The sequence below is a fragment of the Uranotaenia lowii genome, chromosome 2 (genome assembly GCF_029784155.1).
Source record: "Uranotaenia lowii strain MFRU-FL chromosome 2, ASM2978415v1, whole genome shotgun sequence".
Taxonomy (NCBI): domain Eukaryota; kingdom Metazoa; phylum Arthropoda; class Insecta; order Diptera; family Culicidae; genus Uranotaenia; species Uranotaenia lowii.
The window spans coordinates 37,357,923-37,382,249 of record NC_073692.1 but is presented as its reverse complement, the minus strand read 5'-3'; the positions used below and the strand labels follow the sequence as shown (position 1 = coordinate 37,382,249).

The following is a 24,327-nucleotide window of genomic DNA, read 5'->3' as shown; positions in this document are numbered from 1 at the left end:
TTAAATAAAATATTCCCATTTGAATTTGATGAAATATTATTCCAAGATCGGTGTTTTGCATTAAAGTCACCAATAACAAAAAATTTAGATTTATTTCTGGTGAGTTTTTGTAAATCTCCCTTCAAAAAATTTTTCTGTTCACCGCTGCATTGATGAGGCAAATATGCGGCAATAATTATAATTTTCCCCATAGAAGTTTCTAATTCAATTCCAATTGTTTCTAAGACTTTTGTATTGAAAGAAGGAAGAAGTCTAAATTTGAGACGACTATTGATGACAATAGCTACACCCCCACCTTGTCGATCAAGTCGATCATTTCGCAAAATTTTAAAGAAAGCATTGCTTTTCAAGTTATTGTCTGGCTTTAAAAAAGTTTCAGTGATGGCAGCAATATGTATGTTTTGAGTTTTCAAAAATAAAAAGAATTCATCTTGGTTAGCCAGCAAAGATCTAGCATTCCAATTCATAATATTTAAACATCTATTTGGATCCATGAGGGAATCGTAAAGTCATAATAATTTTGTTAGCATAATTAAAAGAAGTTTGGAAAGCTTCAAACATTGAATTTGCTTTCAACATAAGTTGCATCATTTCCATTAAATTTTGATGCAAAAATTTTAATTTTTCCTCAGTAATCTCACCCAAATCAACAAAATTGTTAGGATCAGAAAATGAAGGAGAAGAACAAGAATTTGAATTTCGGGGATTTTCCCAAGCCTTCGCATGAACGTTGAGACTTGGTTTTTTCCCATTTTTATTAGTTATGCCTGGAGAGGGCAACCCATTTTCAACCACCTCTGAGAACGATAAACAACGAGTCTGGGGCGCAGATTCAGCACAGGTAACATTAAAATCACTTCGGGTATTACCCAGCCGTGATTCCAATGTAGACCGAGGCTGAATGCGAACAGGCAGGTTGTTTGCCGGCCTGACGTGTGAAAACGAAAAAGAGGAAGGAGGAGAAGAAACTTTTCTGGAAACTTTGGGATTTTTCCTAGAAGCAATAATTTTTGCCCTGATGGGACAGTCTAGCGAATTCGAGGAATGATTACCTGCGCAATTTGCACACTTGAAAAATTCTGTTTTTGGTTTATCACCACCATAAAGGCATTTAGATTTTTCATGATCGAATGAGCCGCAAAGCATGCATCTGGCATTCATTCTACAATTTTTAGTGCCGTGACAAAAAGCTTGACAACGACGACATTGCGTAATATTTTGAAGGAAATTGGTTGAAGATTTTCGAAAAGGTTCGAATTTTACTCGACAATGAAACATAAGACGAGCCTTTTCAAGAATTTGCAAATTATTAACTTGATCCTTTTTAAAATGGATCAAATAAAGCTCAGGAGCAAAACCAACACTACTGATATTATTCGTGTTGGTTCTTTTCCTCATTTGAATTACTTGAATTGGAGAAAAACCTAACAAAGAATTTAATTCAGATGTGATCTCATCCGGTGTCTGATCGCCGGTGAGACCACGAAGTACAACTTTAAATGGACGATCACTTCTAGTGTCGTACGTAAAAAATTGATGTTTTTTATTATTCAAATAATTTAAAATTTTTTGAAAATCATTAAAAGATTCCGCCAAAATACGAGCAGTTCCCCTTCGACCGATCTGAAAAGAAATCTTCACATCCTTGACGGAAGTGACGATTTCTTTTCGAAAGGCATTGAAGTCAGAAATCGTGACCGTAATTGGTGGAACCTTTTTATTTTTAAGAGTATAAGAAGAAGAAGGTTTTTTAGTACTCTTATCAGAATTAAATATGAATATTTCCTCATCACCGATGTTATGAAGGACATCGAATGAATTGGAAATTTCAACTTTTTTGGCAGATGGCCCTGGATTAGGTTCAGCAATCCGTTTTCTTCCGGCCGAAGACTTCCCCATGCTGGAAAGAAAAGAGAAAAATATGAATAAAAGAAAATAGAAATAATTTTAGCACTGAAAAGTGCTGATTGAAAAACAGGTAAGGAAAAAATAAATAATGTAAAAATGTTCCTGCAGGTACACAGCAACGATACGATGCTCCGGCGTACGTGTTGACGGCTCAACGGTACAGATGGAAGTGGGGTAAGCCCGACATAGTTTGTGGATAGTTAGGTGTTACTAAAACATATTTTCTCCCATTTCAGATGGGCAGATGGGCCTCGCAAGTACGAAACGAAAATGACTCATGGTAGTTTGACCCAAGAGAGCCTTTCCCTTGCGAATCAGGCTATTGCTTGTGGGGCTTCTGTCAAAATGCCTCAGAGATTTTTGGAATCCCCAGGACCACATCACATTATCATATGTTGAGGAAGTTAACAAGCTCGAAACTAGGACCAAGAGAGACCATCTTTACGATGAATCAGGAAGCGGAGCTTATGTAGCACCGCCTGACCTGCTTGACATATTTAGTCAGAAAACTAGCCATTCCATGTGTTTATGTTTTAAGACAATGGAAATTCCATGTATTCAAAATTTTGGCAATTTAGAACCTTTCTGTTTAATTGACAAGCATCCTTGAAAAATCTTTAAAAATGTTTTTTAAACCCTGTTAAATCCTTGACATGTAACACCCCGCTCCCCTTTACCTGAAAAAACTCCCTCCCACTTTATTGTCTACGAGTAATTTGGACGACCTAACATTTAACATCACTTGAGCTAATCATTGAATTTAAATGTGATTTTATAAGTCGGGTGATAGGTATACATAATGTCAAATTTCTTGATTTCATATTTTGGAACTTGTTTCGGTAAAATCTCCGGAACCGGTAAATTGATACACGGCATACTCATCTGCAATGTACAGAATAATAATATCTTTCATTGAGCGGTTTTTGGATGTAAATCGATGTAGCCTATGTTGAGAAAATTAATTACCAACTTAAGGTGCCGGTTTTACCCCCACTAGTTTATGAATGTTGTTTTTGTCACTTTTTTTTTTTTTTTTGATTTAATATTATACTTATAAAATAACAGTTTGAAATCACTGACAGGATATATATCTTATAGAAGGTAATCAGAGCAAAAACTCTGTGAAGGAAATTGAACAAAATTTACTTTCAGTTCTTGAAAAACGATCCTTTTTCTTAGGGGACTGGGCTTACTCCCAGTTCCCCTACCTTGCCCTCCCTTCAATGCCAAATTCAGTATAATTTGCATGATCGGTTATCGGTTATCGGGTTTGGAAATCGGAAAAATCGGGTTTCAGTGAAAGATATGGGTATCAAACCATTATAAGAACTTACAGACAGACAGACAGATAGGTAGGTTAACATATTTTCGTTTAGAATATGTTCAATGGGATTTGGATTCCGTTATGTGATTTTTTTGAGGAACATGAGTTTGCATACATAACAAATATAATAAATCTAATCTAATCTAGTTTAATCTGATCTAATCTAATCTAGTATAGTTATCATGACTAATGTTCTGGTAATTTTGTGTTTTAAAATTCAAGCTTCCAACACAATGAAGAATGATTTTCAAAATTTTTTTTTTTGGTTTGAATTAATTGACGTGATACATTGGATAACCATAAAAGATCTGAAAACCTGGCAAAATCCGGGCATGGATTTTAATTTTTCAAATCCAAAAACCGGGCAAAAACTGGGCAAAATTCAGGTGTTATTATACATAAAAGCAAAGAAAAAATGCAAAAATTCCAAAAACTTTGTGGAACACTCAAATATTTAAAGGTTTATTAAAGGTAATCAGCGAAATTATTTGAAACAACCGATGAAAATTTCCATACCGTTAATCGATTTTGCTGAAACTTACTCTAATACGTTGATTTTTTTCTTTGGTTTCTTTGCGAAAATTGTGAAAAATTCCGGGCAATATCCGGACTTTTTTAACGATATCTGGGCAACCGGGCCGTACCGGACTTTCTCGAAATTTTGCATTGGCAAGCTTATCTTTGGTACAGTACACTTTTCAGCGCATTTTCTGCACAGAGATTTGCTAATTACGCATTGGATTCTTCCAATCTCTTCTATGGGTGTACTTACCATGTGGAATCCATTTTTTTAGGTTTCATTTTTCACACTTTACTAACGTTATGGTTTCTAGTATCCCAGATGCGATTTCAACTGGTTCCCACCATCAATCAGGACGACACTGAATACAAATTTAAATTTCGAGTGAGGGATATTTCTTTCATTTTCTAAAATTAAAAATTCAGATGGTTTAATTTTCGACAGTTACTGTACAGACTTGTTTTATTCATAGTTATTACTTTGCATTGTGTTGTGGTCAATAGAACGATTACATACATAAGGCAAGGAGAAACAATTTTCCTTGTTTTCTTATATTTTATTTGTATTTTCCCAAATACTGATACAGGTTAGGATTTCTGTTTTTGATTTCCAAAAGTATACAAAAAAGTATTGACAATAAAAAAAAAACTTTGTGCTTCTGTGAACGGCTAATTTTAGACTCTTAACAAGTTAGCGTTTTTTTTTCGATTAATAACGACAACGACACGTCTCGCGGGAATACATAATTCATTACACATACAACATAGTAGTACTTTCGTTTTTGTTCCGTTTATTTACAGCAGTGCGTCCAGCGAACTAACCTCAAGTGGTTTTGATTTTTAAACTAATATAATCGTAAGGGTGTAAATGAAATGACAAAAAAAAATGTTCTTAGCTATTAATGTAGTTACACGTGCGATATGGGGAAAATCATTAAAATTATACACGAAAAAACTCTCCGACACGGAAAAAAGTGTACACGCACGAATGGTGAAATTCGGTTTTCTTTAAGGTTTTCGATCTTCGATTTGTACAAGTTTTGGGGGGGATGAAATGTCAGAAAATGTGTACCTAGCCATATGTTTTGGAAATAGAGCTTGTTTTAACCCTAAGGTAAGAGGTCAAGAAGGAAAACGATGGTTTAGTATTTGTTTTGTTTTGTTTACGTTTGTTGGTGTTGGTGAACTAACAATTATTTACACTCATCAGTGTTATCAGTGCTTGATTGTATTTCTGTTTTGTTTTGGATGCATTTGTGTGCATGTGTTTTTAAGTGTTAAATTAGGTTGGTTTATGAATCGAAGTGGTAATAGCGAGGATGGCTGAGGGAGTTATTTCTTTTAGTAGGAAGTGAGCTTATCCGACTCCGGACAGCATCTGCTTGGTGTAGTTGGAGAAGAGCAGATGTTTGCTGAAGTTGAGCCGCTCTTCGGACTTTTCGTAAACGGAAGGTAGAGAGGGAGGGCCCTGGCTGTTGGATTCCTCTTCACCTTCGCTTCCGGCGACACTGGATTCCCGGAAGTGCTGCGGCGATTCCTGACCTTCCTGGCCCGCGTTCTCCTCGTGGGTTTTCATGTGGGCTTTCAGGTTGCAGGCCAGGGCGAACGATTTGTTGCAGATCTCGCAGACGTGCGGTTTGTCACCTGTAAGGCAAAAAAAAGGAAACAGAAAATTGTTATTAGTCCCATTGGATTCGGCCTAGATCGGGGCAATTGTGAAGGCGAGGTCTGGATCGTCTCTAACAATAACGACATAATAAAAAACGCGGCAATAAATAATCATCTTTCTCCCTATTGGATAGAATCGGCACAAGAGAAAGGCGAAAGATGCAGGCCGCGCTTTGCTATGAAGCTAGCTGAGCTGGGGTGTTTACAAGTACTTGAACATGATCCGTAATGATAGCTTCAATACATCATCGACAACGACGATGACGATTGACGGGACGGGAAGGGATTGTGACAGGCCTTGCCGCGGTCAGCTTCCAGTCCAGAAGGCTTTATAAAGAAGCGGCAGGATCGCCATTGTACCAGATACATGCATGGAGCTGCGTGACAAAAAAAAAGAGAAAGACCTGGATCGATGCACCGCGCCCCTTTCCTTTGGGAGGGAGTTGAAGTTCTCAGATTACCCTTACGATTCAGAAGTAGAAATAGGTACCTATTTCTGAACAAAAAAGGCGACCGGAATTTATGGCCAATGATACCGGAAAATGATGGTGATTTATAAGTGTTTTATTAATTCGAAACCATCGCTTTTGATCGGGTGCCCTGGAAGCGCTGGACGACCGAAAGGCCGTGACTTGCCAGATTTGTTTTTTCTTTCCAACCTTCAGGACCAAGAAAATTGTTTCCATTTGGCGAATAGGACATGACGATTTAGTGGTGTAATTTAACTTCAACTTCTTGTAGTGCTGGTGCAGATTTAAGTTTATGGACTAGCGAAAGCCCATAAAAAACGTTCGAATATGGTAAGAAAGTTTTACAATCGAACTAATGTTTTGATGGGTTTGTCGTCACATTTTTTAGAAGAGCGGTTTCTTTCGAGTTGGTTTCTAATTGACCCAACCTTGGTTGTTAAAAATTTCCATCTCAAAAGCATTTTTTCTATTTCGGGAAAGATTGAATTTTCTGTGACAAAAAAAAACAGTTTAAAAACAAAGACAAAAATATCAAAAATGACAAAAATGATAAAAATAATAAAAATGACAGAAATGACAAAAATGACAAAAATGACAAAAATGACAAAAATGACAAAAATGACAAAAATGACAAAAATGACAAAAATGACAAAAATGACAAAAATGACAAAAATGACAAAAATGACAAAAATGACAAAAATGACAAAAATGACAAAAATGACAAAAATGACAAAAATGACAAAAATGACAAAAATGACAAAAATGACAAAAATGACAAAAATGACAAAAATGACAAAAATGACAAAAATGACAAAAATGACAAAAATGACAAAAATGACAAAAATGACAAAAATGACAAAAATGACAAAAATGACAAAAATGACAAAAATGACAAAAATGACAAAAATGACAAAAATGACAAAAATGACAAAAATGACCAAAATGACACAAAAAATGACACAAAAATGACACAAAAATGACACAAAAATGACACAAAAATGACACAAAAATGACACAAAAATGACACAAAAATAACACCAAAATAACACAAAAATGACACAAAAATGACACAAAAATGACAAAAATGACACAAATATGACACAAAAATGACAAAAATGACAAAAATGACAAAAATGACAAAAATGACAAAAATGACAAAAATGACAAAAATGACAAAAATGACAAAAATGACAAAAATGACAAAAATGACAAAAATGACAAAAATGACAAAAATGACAAAAATGACAAAAATGACAAAAATGACAAAAATGACAAAAATGACAAAAATGACAAAAATGACAAAAATGACAAAAATGACAAAAATGACAAAAATGACAAAAATGACAAAAATGACAAAAATGACAAAAATGACAAAAATGACAAAAATGACAAAAATGACAAAAATGACAAAAATGACAAAAATGACAAAAATGACAAAAATGACAAAAATGACAAAAATGACAAAAATGACAAAAATGACAAAAATGACAAAAATGACAAAAATGACAAAAATGACAAAAATGACAAAAATGACATAAATGACAAAAATGACAAAAATGACAAAAATGACAAAAATGACAAAAATGACAAAAATGACAAAAATGACAAAAATCACAAAAATGACAAAAATCACAAAAATGACAAAAATGACAAAAATGACAAAAATGACAAAAATGACAAAAATGACAAAAATGACAAAAATGACAAAAATGACAAAAATGACAAAAATCACAAAAATGACAAAAATGACAAAAATGACAAAAATGACAAAAATGACAAAAATGACAAAAATGACAAAAATGACAAAAATGACAAAAATGACAAAAATGACAAAAATGACAAAAATGACAAAAATGACAAAAATGACAAAAATGACAAAAATGACAAAAATGACAAAAATGACAAAAATGACAAAAATGACAAAAATGACAAAAATGACAAAAATGACAAAAATGACAAAAATGACAAAAATGACAAAAATGACAAAAATGACAAAAATGACAAAAATGACAAAAATGACAAAAATGACAAAAATGACAAAAATGACAAAAATGACACAAAAAATGACACAAAAATGACACAAAAATGACACAAAAATGACACAAAAATGACACAAAAATAACACCAAAATAACACAAAAATGACACAAAAATGACACAAAAATGACACAAAAATGACACAAATATGACACAAAAATGACAAAAATGACAAAAATGACAAAAATGACAAAAATGACAAAAATGACAAAAATGACAAAAATGACAAAAATGACAAAAATGACAAAAATGACAAAAATGACAAAAATGACAAAAATGACAAAAATGACAAAAATGACAAAAATGACAAAAATGACAAAAATGACAAAAATGACAAAAATGACAAAAATGACAAAAATGACAAAAATGACAAAAATGACAAAAATGACAAAAATGACAAAAATGACAAAAATGACAAAAATGACAAAAATGACAAAAATGACAAAAATGACAAAAATGACAAAAATGACTAAAATGACAAAAATGACAAAAATGACAAAAATGACAAAAATGACAAAAATGACAAAAATGACAAAAATGACAAAAATGACAAAAATGACAAAAATGACAAAAATGACAAAAATGACAAAAATGACAAAAATGACAAAAATGACAAAAATGACAAAAATGACAAAAATGACAAAAATGACAAAAATGACAAAAATGACAAAAATGACAAAAATGACAAAAATGACAAAAATGACAAAAATGACAAAAATGACAAAAATGACAAAAATGACAAAAATGACAAAAATGACAAAAATGACAAAAATGACAAAAATGACAAAAATGACAAAAATGACAAAAATGACAAAAATGACAAAAATGACAAAAATGACAAAAATGACAAAAATGACAAAAATGACAAAAATGACAAAAATGACAAAAATGACAAAAATGACAAAAATGACAAAAATGACAAAAATGACAAAAATGACAAAAATGACAAAAATGACAAAAATGACAAAAATGACAAAAATGACAAAAATGACAAAAATGACAAAAATGACAAAAATGACAAAAATGACAAAAATGACAAAAATGACAAAAATGACAAAAATGACAAAAATGACAAAAATGACAAAAATGACAAAAATGAAAAAAATGACAAAAATGACAAAAATGACAAAAATGACAAAAATGACAAAAATGACAAAAATGACAAAAATGACAAAAATGACACAAAAAAGACAAAAATGACAATAATGACAAAAATGACAAAAATTACAAAAATAACAAAAAATGACACGAATGACAAAAATGACAAAAACGACAAAAATTACAAAAACTACAAAAATAACAAAAATTACAAAAATTTCAAAAATTACAAAAACTACAAAAATTACAAAAATGACAAAAATTACAAAAATCACAAAAATGATCAAAATAACAAAGATTACAAAAATAAAAAAAAAATTTCAAAAATTTCAAAAATTTCAAAAATAACAATAATTACAAAAATTACAAAAATGACAAAAATTACAAAAATGACAAAAATGACAAAACAATAAATTGTCGTAAAATAATTTCATTTTTTTAATTTAAGTTTTTTTTCTTTATTTTAAGAGACTTCCAGCCTGTGGCTGGTTCGTCTCTGAATTTAAATTTCTTTCTGAAATAAAGTTATGAAATATGATTTTGGGGCTTTGGAACTCTTCTTTTCTCCTGAATTTCAAGCTCTCATTCTAGATTATCAACTTCTTCTGGGTACGAACCGAATTAAATGACATTTTTACTCTTCGTTTCGAATTTGCAACAAAGAATTTATGAATAAAGTGGATTATTATTGTTTTCAAAAATTATTTTGAGGAAATATGGTGGAGATATGGTGTGTAGAAATTTTTAAATTGGTCAGTATTGGGTAAAATGGATCATCTTCGATAACTGATTACCTAAAAATAAAAAATCTACATGAAAACTGAAAGATGATTTTTAATCAATCCACAACCCTTTCTCAAAAACAAGATCTGATTTAAAAAAAAAGCAAAAAAAAACCATGAAATGAATAACCAATTCCTGACAGCACAAGGCAACAAAAGTTCACATTTTTCCAAGATGCAAAAAATTTAAGAGCTGATTTTATTTTATTTGATTGTTCTCAGTTATTTTCAAAGATTCACGGCCATTATATGGAAATAGGATTTAGAAATTATGGGTTCTGAGAAAAATTCACGTAAGTTATCATTTTGAATTTATCCAGTTCGACGAAAATCTAGGAATTCAATGAAATTTCATCGAAATTCGATACCTAGATAATGTCAGTCTTAAACAAAAGTGTTAAAAATTAATATCATCAATATAACAAACTTTAAACCGCTCTTTTGTGATGTAAGAAAAGGTTATCTCTTGTCTTTTAAATTTTTTAACAAAAAGTAGGTTTACATTAATTTTCTGAAGTATCTCTGAAACTAGAAAATCCAGACAAAATCTGTCTCCTTCATAAAGTAACAGAAAATTCAAAATCAGTTTTTAGTTCTTGTTTATATTAGTTTATCAGCCATGTAACACTGATTTCTGTAAAAAGTGGTAAAAATTGACATTTTCTCCAAAATCTGACAAAATATTCGATTTTTTAAAGTCGAGATCTTTCCAAATCATTTATTAAAACATATGCACCAAAAATGGTGTTTTTTATTGTAGTTATTATTGGTTTTTAAATGAAGTTGAAATAATCGATTTATTCTGTGAATTATAATTTTTAATTTTGATAATTATTGTGTATCATTTGTTGACAATATTGACTATTTGATTGGTGTGAATCATGAAACCCAGCCGATTTAGTCAAAAATCACTCCAAGATCATTAGAGCGATTGCTGAGAAAATAGTCGAATGATAACGGGAAGATCTAAATCATTATAGTTTAAGAAAAAAATTTACTTGGTTCACTTCAGTTTTCCATGATTTCAAGTCTTATAAAAAAAATCCTTCGGAAAAGAGACTGTTGATCTGCAACGAATTATTAACAAAACTGACTTTGTATCCAAAACAGCTGAAGAAGTTTGCAGCTATACGTTGCACATATTTTTATTTTTTTAGAGTTTTTTTTTTAAATCATGACCTCAAAAAATGCAAAAAAAGAGAAAAAAGAGTGCAATTAACCGTCAAAACTGTTTAAGTCACACCAGATAAATTTTCAAAAGAGGATTGGAAAGGTTACGTAATTTGGCACATTTTATAAATTTTTAGATTTAAAAAATACGAAACCGAGAATTTTTGACGAATTTTATAAGGTAGCTGTTTATTTCAACCAACCAGTGAAAGGTAAACAATTAACATTTTCGACTTACTAGAAGTCACAAAAACTGTTGAAGAAAAAACCTCTTCCATAGATAATCGGGAATGCCGAGGACCGAAATCAGTGATTTTTTCGTCCGAAATCGATAATTATTGGAACCACAAAAAATCACCCTCCAAGTTGGCGATTGTCTTGGCTCGACCAGCGAGCAGCGCGAATCAATTTTTCAGTCCCTCGAGTGTGTTTTTGGTTAATCGTTCCAAATTACTACAGGTTGATTTTCAACGAAAAGACCACACACGCAACTCCCTTCACATGTGTCAAGGAAGATTAAACTCGTTCACAATTTTTCATCTGGTAATTGTTGTAACCAACTTTTTTTTTTCAACAAACAAAAAAAAAAAGACGAAACCTAGACCCACGGACGAAGGTTTAGGAGTACCAAATCTTACAGTCATCAATTTTGAGACGGTTTTTTTTTCACAGTATTAATAAATTCAATTGTTGCCACGAAGCCCACCAAAAGTTTGGTGGGATGGAATTTTACGGTTAATTTTCCAATCATTCAGCAACCAACACGCACTGGACGGATCGATCGATCGAACGATCGATTAAAGAGTGATCCATTCATTCACTGGATTGGTAAATGCCAGATCGTCGGAAAAATGATGATCTGCGATGCGAAAGGGTGGTCTCACACGCTTCTCTCTCTCTCTTGAAAAAAAAAAATCAGAAGACGTCCAGAATCCAGAAGCGATCTCCAGCCGACAAACAGCAATGATCCCGGTAATTTTCCGGGATGACACAGGCACATTATCGATTGGGCCTTTGATATCGATCCGCGGTTCAATAAATTCTGGGCAAAGTAGAAAGATTCATTCAAACAGGACAAAAGTAATGAAAGAAAAAAAAACTCTCTATGACCGAGCAGTTTTATTAACTGTGATTTTTTTTTTCCTCCGCATGTCAGAAACTGAAAACATCATGTTCTACGGTAGCAACCGAGCTCTGGATGTCATGTAGCGAGTGATGATAATCCATTTGTTTTTTTCATTTATTGTATCTTTGATTGATACTTTTTTGCTCCCGGTTTGAGACGGGATGCAGCAAAGCTGCAACATCACACTTTGTGGTTCGTTTCACTAGTTTTTTTTTCAATAAAATAATAAATTCCTTTTTTATTATTTCGAAATTATTCAGTCTCAAGATCAACAAACTAAAAGACATAAAAACCACGAAATTATACAAAATGTAGAAAATTTTAAATAAAACCGCGAAAAAACAGAAAATTGTATTTTTTTTTCGTATGACCTTTCCTAGGATTGAATTTCAACAGATGAAATAAAAAATGTTTGGGTAAACTTGATCACAAATTTCAAAGACGGTTGATCGACAATTTTGAAGAAATAAAAACAACCTTAATAGGACAAAAATTCAATTTAAATGCAATATAAAAATAAGAATAATCAGAAAAATAAAAAAAACGAACTGACATAATTTCCATACAAACAAATCAGTAGTTTTTAAAAATTTGCGCATCATCTCAAAACAAACAAATCAGCATTTTATCCCAAATGCGCTTCCTCAGCCCGTCTTATTTACCGGAACTAGCATCATCTCAAAACAAACAAAGCAACAGTCTTTCACACCAGCGCTTCTTCAGTCCGTCTTATTTACCGGAATTGACATCATTTTCGTATTAAAAAAGCAGCAACCTTTCCAATCAACGCATCTTCAGTCCTTCTTATTTACCGGAACTGATATAATTTTCATACAAACAAAGCAGCAGCCTTTCAAATCTGCGCTTTTTCTGTCCTAGCATTCTATTTACATGAAAAAAATCAGCAGTCTTTTGGATCTGCGTTCCTTCAGACTGTCTTACTCACCGGAGAAAGCATTATCTCAAAACAAACAAAGCAGCAACTTATCCAATTTGCGCTTCTTCAGTTTGTCTTATTTACCGGAACTGACATTGTTTTCAAACCAACATGCAGCAACCTTTTCAATCGGCGCTTCTTTAGTCCGTCTTATTCACCGGAACTTGCATCATTTCATACAAACAAAAGAGACAGTCTTTCCAATCTGCGCTTCTTCAGTTGGTCTATTTTACCGGAGCTGGCATTCTGATGAAATAAATGAAACAGCAGTCGTTTTATTCTACGCATCTTCAATACGTCTTATTTACCGGAGAAATCATTATCGCAAAATTAACAAATCAGCATCTTTTCCAAATTGCGCATCTTCAGTCCGTCTTATTCATATGCATAATTTTGGCATGATTGGCATAATTTTCATATAAACAAAGCAGCAGAATCTCAAATTTGCGCTTCTTCATTCCGTCTTATTTACCGTAACTGGCATCATTTCCATACCAACAAAGCAGCAGCTTTTCAAATCAGCGCTTCTTCAGTTCGTCTTATTTACCAAAACTGGTATAATTTTCAAACAAACAAATCAGCATCGTTTCCAATCTGCGCTTCATAATTCCGGCTTATTTACCGGAATTGGCATCTTTTTCATCCAACTTATCAGCAGCCTTTCCTATCAGCACTTCTTCAGTCCGTCTTATTTACCGGAACTGGCATTCTTTATAAAACAAACAAAGCATCAGTCTTTCCAATCTCGCTTCTTCAGTCCGTATTATTTACCGGATCTGGTGTCATTTTCATACAAAAAGTACCAATTTTTCTAATCTGCGCTTCATCAGTCCGTCTAATTTACCGGAACTGGCATCATCTCAAAACAATCAAAGCAGCAGTCTTTCCAATCTGCGCTTCTTTAGTCCGTCTGATTTACAGGAACTGGAGTAGTTTTCAAACAAACAAAGCAGCAGCCTTTCCGATCTGTACTTCTTCAGTCCGTTTTATTTACCGGAACTGGTAAAATTTCCATACAAACAAAGCAGCAGCCTTTCAAATCTTCGCATGTTCAATCCGCCTTATTTACTGGAACTGACAAAAATTTTTTAAACAAACAAATCAGCAGCCTTTCCGATCTGCGCTTCTTCAGTTCGTCTTATTTACCGGAACTGGCTGAATATTCATACAAATAAAGAAACAGAATATCAAATTTGTGCTCCTTCAATCCGTCTTGTTTACGGGAACTGGCATAATTTTCAACCAAACAAAGCATGCGCTTTTTTAATTTGCGCTTCTTCAGTCCGTCTTATTTACCGGAACTGGCATAGTTTTCATACAAACAAAAGGAGCAGCCTTTCAAATCTGTGCTTTTTCAGCCCGTCATATTTTCCGGAGACAACATCTTCTCAAAACAAAGAAATCAGCAGCTTTTTCAATATTCACCGGAACTGGCATAGTTTCCAAACAAAAAGAGCATCCGCCTTTTTAATCTGCGCTTCTTTAGTCTGTCTTATTTATCGGAGAAAGCGTCATCGCAGAATAAACAAATCAGCAGCTTTTCCAAATTGCACTTCTTCAGTCCGTCTTATTCACCAGAACTGGTATCATTTTCATACAGACAAAGCAGCAACCTTTCCAATCTGCGCTTCTTCAGTTCGTCTTATTTACCGGAACTGGCATCATTTTCATACCAACAAAGCAGCAGAATCTCAAATGTGCGCTTCTTCATTCCGGCTTATTTACCGGAATTGGCATCATTTTCATACAAACTTATCAGCAGTCTTTCCTATCTGCGCTTCATCAGTCCTCCTTATTTACCGGAACTGGCATAATTTTCAAACAAATAAATTAGCAGCCTTTCCAATCTTCGCTTGATTGTTTGAGCGATTCTTCAGTCCGTCTTATTTATCGGAACTGGCATCATCTCAAAATAAACAAAACAGCAATCTTCCCTATCTGCGCTTCTTCAGTCCGTCTTATTTACCGGAACTGGCATAGTTGTCATACAAACAAATCAGCAGCTTTTTCAAATGGCGCTTCTTTAGCTCGTCTTATTTACCGGAACTGGCATGACTTTCATACAAACAAAAGAGACAGCCTTTCAAATCTGCGCTTCTTGCTTTTTAAGTCTGTCTTGTTTACCGGAGCTGGCATTCTGCCAAAAAAAAAACAGGCTTCTTAATCTACGCTTCTTCAGTCCGTCTTATTTACCGAAAATGGCATAATTTTCGAACAAACAAAGCAGCAAAATTTTCAATGGGCGCTTCTTCAGTCTGTCTTATTCACCGGAGCTGGCATTCTTTCAAAATAAAAAAACAGCAGGCTTTTTAATCTGCGCTTCTTCAATCCGTCTTATTTACCAGATATAGCAGCATCTCAAAACAAACAAAGCAGCAGTCTTTCCAATTTCGGCTCATCTTACCAACAAGGCCATTGTAATGAATTGACGATTAATCTGAACCATTACTCAGAATTTCATTTTTACATGTCCATAAGATTAGACCAATACTTGAGTTTTGTTTCTTGTTTTTTTGGAAGCATCTTTCACAGTGTTGCCACATTTTTGTTTTATTTTTTTGACTACTTTTAATTTTTTCGGAATACTCTTCATCTCATCTCCACAGGAATCAGTTATCAAAACTCAGAAACGTGAAAAAAATCTGAAAAAAACTATAAAATGAAAAAAGGATCAGAATCGAAATTGTTTCACGCCAAGACATTTTCATTTTTTTTTAAACACAAAGACGCGAAACAAATTAATCAAAAAAAGCCTACGATAGATAAATTTTACTAAAATTCGCCTCAAAAGACATAGTACAATTGAAAAGCGGAAATTACACTTATAATTTTGAAAAACAAATCAGAAATCCACAATTAAAGAAATAAAAGTTGGTTGAAATATCAAAACACTTTTGAAACAATCGAGTCCTTAAAAGTTACAAAAACGAGATTCGGTTTATTCGTTGAATACAGCATAGAAAATCCTAGCATTTTTATGAAACAATTTCCAAATTAAAACAAAATCATCAAAGAAGTTATTGAATTGTTCAGAAAATTCTTGTGAAGTATCATAAAGATTGATTTCATTTGTATTAACTAAGCAAGGAAAGGTTTGATTAGAATGATTGGAAAATTAGAGTTGCCTTGGAAAATATCGGCGTGAAAAAACGCTGCAAAAAACAAAAATAGTCAGAAAATTCGACTTAAAAAGCAATACCCTTTATCGGCCATATTATATCTAATTGAAAACTAAAAAAATTGGTTTAAATTACGAAGCAATGCTTTGAATGTCTTCAAAATTTTAGTTTGATTGCTCACACAAAATAATTAGATTTTCAGGCACAGCGAAAAATAACTTTGTTTAGATTCAGAAACAGAGTTCTGAAAACATTACCATGTTCAAGATATTCAAAAAATTTTAAGAAATCAATATTGAGAGATTGTTTCTGATATTTTTTTTTATTTCTTCAATATTCAAAAATAAAAAAAATGAATCCACTTGTCACTTTCCCGAGGGCCGAACCGAAAAATATTTGTGTTCCATTTCTTTTTTTCCCTTCAGAGACAAGACCGTTGCTCTCAACCTTTCGGAATGTTCCTGTGTCAAATTTCTCAAATGAGGAAGAAAATCTACTGGAAGAAAACAAAAAAAACTTTCAGTCAGTCAGTCAGGATCCCGATAAAAAGGATACGATAAAGGAAACCACTTGACTTGTGACGCAAAAAAAGAAACTCAGAAACGGGAGGGATCCTTTTTTACATTTTTAGTTTTTTTTTTGCCCTCAACAGGTTGCGGTCTTCCAGCTTTTCGGAAAGAACTTTTGTCTGCCTTCGCTTTGTGCATCTTGAAATGTGCCCGACCGAAGGGAGGGAAATAAGGCTAACATCAGGTTGCATATGCCTTTTGCACCCTCGTTCTTCTTTGTCTGTGTCTGTTTCTGTCCCAATAAATTGGTTTATTGGTTATTTTTCCGTTGATAAGCATTTGTTTCTGAGGGATTCTTCCGATAGGTTTTTTTTTTGAAAAAATTTGAAAGAAAACAGTCGAAGGTGAATCTTATCGAGGGCCAAATGTTCGTTTACACGCAAAGGCTGAAATTTGAAGTCGCTGTCCGTGGTTGTGGTGTGTCCGTTTTTTTTCGTCGTTTTATGGAAGCGACATGTGCATTTTTGTTGAGGGTTCCTGAAAGGAACCCCCGGTAGAAAGCACTTTTAATTGGGCAAACGGATCAACCAGGAACAGGTGATCCTCTTCAAAAAGGATGGATTCTCCCCCTCCGGAACTGTTTATTTTTTTCGAATTTTTTTCTGTTGAGGTTTCCCTCCAATTTTCAAATTCTAGAACCCAAGTCAGTTGCAGTTGAAAATTGAGGGCAAAAAAAAGGCGCGAAACAAGAATTCCCTCCAAATTTCCTTTAAGGTTATCGACGATCCAAACGAATGAAAAAAAAACGATCAAATATGAGACCTTCTCGAAACTTACCGGTATGCAGGAAGAGATGATTTTTCAGATTCGTCTGCTTCGAGAAGCCGCGGGAGCAGATGTGACACTTGAACGGCCACGAGCCATTGTGGACGTACATGTGGGACTTGAGATCGCCGGGAGTGGGGAACGACTTGGAGCAGAGACTGCACTTGTGGGGTTTGTCCTGCAAAATGGGTGAGAAAAATCGAAAGAAATCTGTTGTTAGAATCTCGGTTTAACTGTAAAATTAATTCTTTTTGCTTTAAATATATCTACATGAAAAGTAGGCAAATCAATCATAAAATCGAAAAATTTTGAATAAAAAAAAACAGCTACTAGTGGAGGGACTTGAACCCACATTCTGTGACACCCTAAGACCTAGATCTAGATCCAAATCTCGCTAAAAGCAGCTGATTTTTTTTTGTATTTTTCATATATTTTTTCGGAAATTTGTCCAGTTTCTCACCTTAATGTGCGTCATCCGATGGTAGTACAGATTCGAGCTGGCGGTAAACCGTTTGCCACAGACCTGACACTGATGTGGCTTTTCGCCGCTGTGTATTCGCACGTGGGTGTTCAGAGAACTGGAGGTGCTGAAGCCTTTGCCACAAACCCCGCACACGTGTGGTTTTTCGCCGGTATGCGTTCGCATGTGCCTCTTCAGCAAACTCGGGCGATCGAAGGCTTTGCCGCAAACTTCACAAGGAAGCATCGCCCTTTCACCTCGAGATGGCCGCGCTTTGGGACTACTCCGTAGCGAAGGCGTGGGGATTACCTGATCCAGATCGCCGCCACTGGTGCTGGCTCCGGATGAAATCGAGATCGAACTGTCGCCGGAAACGGATTTTCGCTCGTCCTCGGTTCCGGATGGAGGCGAAATTGGAAGCATTACCCGGGAAAGCAGGGATGTTGAGAGATCGAGGGGGGAATCTGTAACACAAACAATAAATAGAAAAATCAAAATCAAAACAAATTTTGAAAAACTCAAAAACTATTTTTTAACTTTTTCCAAAATTTTCAAAAATTTTAAAAAATTTCACAGTTTTTTTCAATTTTTAGCAACTTTTTGCAAATTTTTGCAAATTTTAATAAATTTTCACAAATTTTTAACAATTCTTCACATATTTAAAAAAAAATTTCAAGTTTTGAAATTTTTTTATATAATTGTTTAAAATTTTTAACAACATTTTAAAGAAATTTCAAAATTTCATCAAATTTTTAAAAACATTAGAAATTTTAACAAATTCCTTCAAAAAAACAACAAATTGAAACTAAGCTGAAACCAAACTCAAACTAAACTAAAACTGAACTGAAACTGAACTGAAACTGAACTCAAACTGAACTGAAACTGAACTGAAACTGAACTGAAACTGAACTGAAACTGAACTGAAACTGAACTGAAACTGAACTGAAACTGAACTCAAACTGAACTAAGTATGTCAAAAATGACAAAAATGACAAAAATGACAAAAAAGACAAAAATGACAAGAATGACAAAAATAACAAAAATGACAATAATGTCAAAAATGACAAAAATGACAAAAATGACAAAAATGACAAAAATGACAAAAATGACAAAAATGACAAAAATGACAAAAATGACAAAAATGACAAAAATGACAAAAATGACAAAAATGACAAAAATGACAAAAATGACAAAAATGACAAAAATGACAAAAATGACACAAATGACAAAAATGACAAAAATGACAAAAATGACAAAAATGACAAAAATGACAAAAATGACAAAAATGACAAAAATGACAAAAATGACAAAAATGACAAAAATGACAAAAATGACAAAAATGACAAAAATGACAAAAATGACAAAAATGACAAAAATGACAAAAATGACAAAAATGACAAAAATGACAAAAATGACAAAAATGACAAAAATGACAAAAATGACAAAAATGACAAAAATGACAAAAATGACAAAAATGACAAAAATGACAAAAATGACAAAAATGACAAAAATGACAAAAATGACAAAAATGACAAAAATGACAAAAATGACAAAAATGACAAAAATGACAAAAATGACAAAAATGACAAAAATGACAAAAATGACAAAAATGACAAAAATGACAAAAATGACAAAAATGACAAAAATGACAAAAATGATAAAAATGACAAAAATGACAAAAATGACAAAAATGACAAAAATGACAAAAATGACAAAAATGACAAAAAAGACAAAAATGACAAGAATGACAAAAATAACAAAAATGACAATAATGTCAAAAATGACAAAAATGACAAAAATGACAAAAATGACAAAAATGACAAAAATGACAAAAATGACAAAAATGACAAAAATGACAAAAATGACAAAAATGACAAAAATGACAAAAATGACAAAAATGACAAAAATGACAAAAATGACAAAAATGACAAAAATGACAAAAATGACAAAAATGACAAAAATGACAAAAATGACAAAAATGACAAAAATGACAAAAATGACAAAAATGACAAAAATGACAAAAATGACAAAAATGACAAAAATGACAAAAATGATAAAAATGACAAAAATGACAAAAATGACAAAAATGACAAAAATGACAAAAATGACAAAAATGACAAAAATGACAAAAATGACAAAAATGACAAAAATGACAAAAATGAAAAAAATGAAAAAAATGACAAAAATGACAAAAATGACAAAAATGACAAAAATGACAAAAATGACAAAAATGACAAAAATGACAAAAATGACAAAAATGACAAAAATGACAAAAATGACAAAAATGACAAAAATGACAAAAATGACAAAAATGACAAAAATGACAAAAATGACAAAAATGACAAAAATGACAAAAATGACAAAAATGACAAAAATGACAAAAATGACAAAAATGACAAAACTGACAAAAATGACAAAAATGACAAAAATGCCAAAAGTGACAAAAATGACAAAAATGACAAAAATGACAAAAATGACAAAAATGACAAAAATGACAAAAATGACAAAAATGACAAAAATGACAAAAATGACAAAAATGACAAAAATGACAAAAATGACAAAAATGACAAAAATGACAAAAATGGCAAAAATGACAAAAATGACAAAAATGACAAAAATGACAAAAATGACAAAAATGACAAAAATGACAAAAATGACAAAAATGACAAAAATGACAAAAATGACAAAAATGACAAAAATGACAAAAATGACAAAAATGACAAAAATGACAAAAATGACAAAAATGACAAAAATGACAAAAATGACAAAAATGACAAAAATGACAAAAATGACAAAAATGACAAAAATGACAAAAATGACAAAAATGACAAAAATGACAAAAATGACAAAAATGACAAAAATGACAAAAATGACAAAAATGACAAAAATGACAAAAATGACAAAAATGACAAAAATGACAAAAATGACAAAAATGACAAAAATGACAAAAATGACAAAAATGACAAAAATGACAAAAATGACAAAAATGACAAAAATGACAAAAATGACAAAAATGACAAAAATGACAAAAATGACAAAAATGACAAAAATGACAAAAATGACAAATATGACAAAAATGACAAAAATGACAAAAATGACAAAAATGACAAAAATGACAAAAATGACAAAAATGACAAAAATGACAAAAATGACAAAAATGACAAAAATGACAAAAATGACAAAAATGACAAAAATGACAAAAATGACAAAAATGACAAAAATGACAAAAATGACAAAAATGACAAATATGACAAAAATGACAAAAATGACGAAAACGACAAAAACGACAAAAATGACAAAAATGAAACAAATATTGAACAAAAATGACACAAAAATTAATTTCCCAAAAATGACTCAAAAACTACGCAAAAAATGACACAAAAATGACACAAAAATGACACAAAAACGACCCAAAAATGACACAAAAATGACACAAAAATGACATATAATGACACAAAAATGACAAAGAAAGACAAAAATGACACAAAAATGACACAAAATCGACACCAAAATGACACAAAAATAGTACAAGAATGACACAAAATGACTCAAAAGTAACCAAAAAAAAAAACACTTAAAGAATTAAGTATGACACAAAAATGACACAAAGATAGCACAAAAATGAAACAAAAAATTTTTAGAAATGACACAAAAATGACACCAAAATGTGACAAAATTTTTCATAAAAGTTCGTGTCATTTTTGGCACAATAGTGACACAAAATGGTACAAGATTGATAAAAAAAATGACACAAAAATGATCCAAAAATTAAACAAAAATAACAAAAAAGTGTCACAAAAAATGGCACAAAAGGGGCACAACATTGGCACAAAAATGACACAAACAGACATAAAAATTGTACAAAAATGGTACAAAAATGACACAAAAGTGACACAAAAATGGTTCAATAAACGTACAAAATGACACAAAAATAACACAAAAATGATACAAAAATGACACAAAAAAATGATACTAATTTGGCACAATAAAAAGCACAAAAACGGTACAAAAATGACACAAAAATGACACAAAATTACACAAAAGTTACACAAAAGAAACAATTAAAGGAATAAAGTATCACATAAGAATGAAACAAAGATAGCACAAAAATGACACAAAAAATGGAAAAAAATGACGCAAAAATGACAACAAAATGGTACAAAAAATTTCATGAAAGTTCGTGCAATTTTTGAACAATAGTGACACAAAATGGTACAAGATTGATTAAAAAAATGACTCCAAATTCCAACAAAAATTAAACAAAAGTAACATAAAAGTGTCACAATTATGGCACAAAAAGGGCAAAAAATTGGCACAAAATTGCACAAAAAGACATAAAAATTGCACAAAAATGGCACAAGAACGGCATGAGAACGGCACAAAAATGACACAACTTTGAAACAAAAATGACACTAAAATGGTAAAAGAATAACACAAAATGGCACAAAAATTACACAAAAATGACAGAAATCAGATACAAAAATGACATAAAAATGACAAAAAATGCCTCAAATAGGACGCAAAAATTTCACAAGATTGACACAAAAATGACACAAGAATGACACAAAAATTACACAAGAATGATAATAAATGACATAAAAATGACAAAAAAAATACAAAAAAATGGCACAAATATAAAAAAAAAAAATGACGCAAAAATTACTCAAAAATGACACAAAAATGGCTTCAAACTGGCACAAAAATGACATAAAAAATGGCACAAAATAACTCAAAAACAAAACAAAAATAACACCAAAATGACACAATCATTTCACAAAATTGACACACAATTTTGTGTCAATTTTGTGTCATTTTTGTGAATTTTTTTTGTAATTTTGTGTTACACAAAAAAAACAAAAATGGCATACAAAATTGTATAAAAATTGCACAAAATGACACAAAAATGGTACAATAATGACACAAAAATGACTCAAAACTAATGCAAAAACACTAAAGATGACACAACAATGATTCAAAAATGTCACATAAATGGTGCAAAATTGGCACAAAATTGATACAAAAATGAAAAAAAAATACAATAAAAATTGCACAAATGGCACAACAACGGCACAAAGCTGGCACAAAATGGTTCAAAAATGACGCAAAAATGACCCTTTTTTTACACCAAAATGACACAAAAATTTCACAAAAATCTTAAAAAGGTTTTCCAAAAATTTGAATACAGTTATACAGAAATGTCACAATAATTTTAACTAAAGTTGCTTTTCTTCACACAAAAATTTCACAGAAAGCAATAACTCAAAGTTTCCTCTGAAGTTTTATATGAATATCACAGAAAATGTCGAATGAATGTTGCAGGCATTTTAGAAAAATGTCACGGAAATATCACTTTAACAAAAAAAAATTTAAAAAAAAAACAACACCAAAATATTACAAACATTACACAAAAATGTCCTGAAAATGTCACAAAAATGACCCACTAATGATACAAAAATGTTCCATAAAGGGACACGAAAGTATTATATGTACAAAAAATTTTTTCGCGGAGATTTACAACCTATGCTCCAAAACTGTCACAGAAATGTTACAGATATATCAGAATACTGTTACAAAAATTACACAGAATTATCACAAAAATGTCGCAAAAATTAAAACATCATTCGAAAACTGCCACAAAAATTTTACTCAATTTTCCCACAAATGATAAAAAAGGCCACAGAAATTTTACAAAAATAACAAAATTTGGTAAAAGATGTTTCATCAATAATTTCACAGCAATATTGCAGAAATTTTACCGAAATATTACAAAAATAATTGCACAAAAATTGAACAAAAATGTCAGTAAACCAAATGTTGAGAGATTCCTCAAAATGTTAATTTGAATTTTTTTTAGCTAATGTGAACTAAAACTTTTTATTTTCCAGTAAAAATATTGCGGTAACCTCCAATCAATTCTTGTAAAGTTTTTAAAAGTGTTTTTTTGTTATATTAGGTACTCCAACTTATTATATTTTCTGATTTTTGTTCAAGAAAAGGACCCATCTACTTTTATAAGTGATTTATAAAAGCAAGCTAAGACTCATACAAAATTTTAACCGGAAACCCACCTTCCAGTATCGAATCCATCGTCTGCCGGTAGAGCTGACTGCGCATCCGGATGAAGAACAGTTCCTCGGGACCTTCAGGCAGATAATACACCACCAGCTCCTGATGGGACGGAATAGGTTTCACGATTTCGTAGATTGGTTCTCCCTTCACCTTGGCACAAACGACATTCACCTGGGGTCCGTAGGTTTCCGAAACCCGCAGGAACCGGATCCAGTTGCAGTGGCGCACCCGCCGTCCATTTGTGGTGGTGATTTCGTCGTAGAGTCCAAATCGATGGCGAATCTGGAAAGGGAGAAAAAATTGAGGG

At 32.0% G+C, this 24,327-nt stretch overlaps 1 protein-coding gene across 2 annotated transcripts in view; it reads right to left on the bottom strand.

The window, feature by feature from the left end:
- The window catches only part of LOC129743724 (zinc finger protein 177-like), a 603,802-nt gene that overhangs the window by 559,905 nt on the left and 19,570 nt on the right, over window positions 1–24,327 (bottom strand). Inside the window, exons 2-5 of one of the 2 annotated variants that reach the window (XM_055735844.1) lie at window positions 24,020–24,302; window positions 17,952–18,415; window positions 17,504–17,669; window positions 4,182–5,395 (exon numbers count right to left, since the gene is read on the bottom strand). In XM_055735844.1, coding sequence (XP_055591819.1) covers window positions 5,109–5,395; window positions 17,504–17,669; window positions 17,952–18,415; window positions 24,020–24,302 — 1,200 coding nt within the window. In that variant the 3' untranslated portion in view covers window positions 4,182–5,108. Of the gene's footprint in view, window positions 1–4,181; window positions 5,396–17,503; window positions 17,670–17,951; window positions 18,416–24,019; window positions 24,303–24,327 lie in introns of those variants that run through there. The other variant, XM_055735846.1, reaches the window with a different exon arrangement.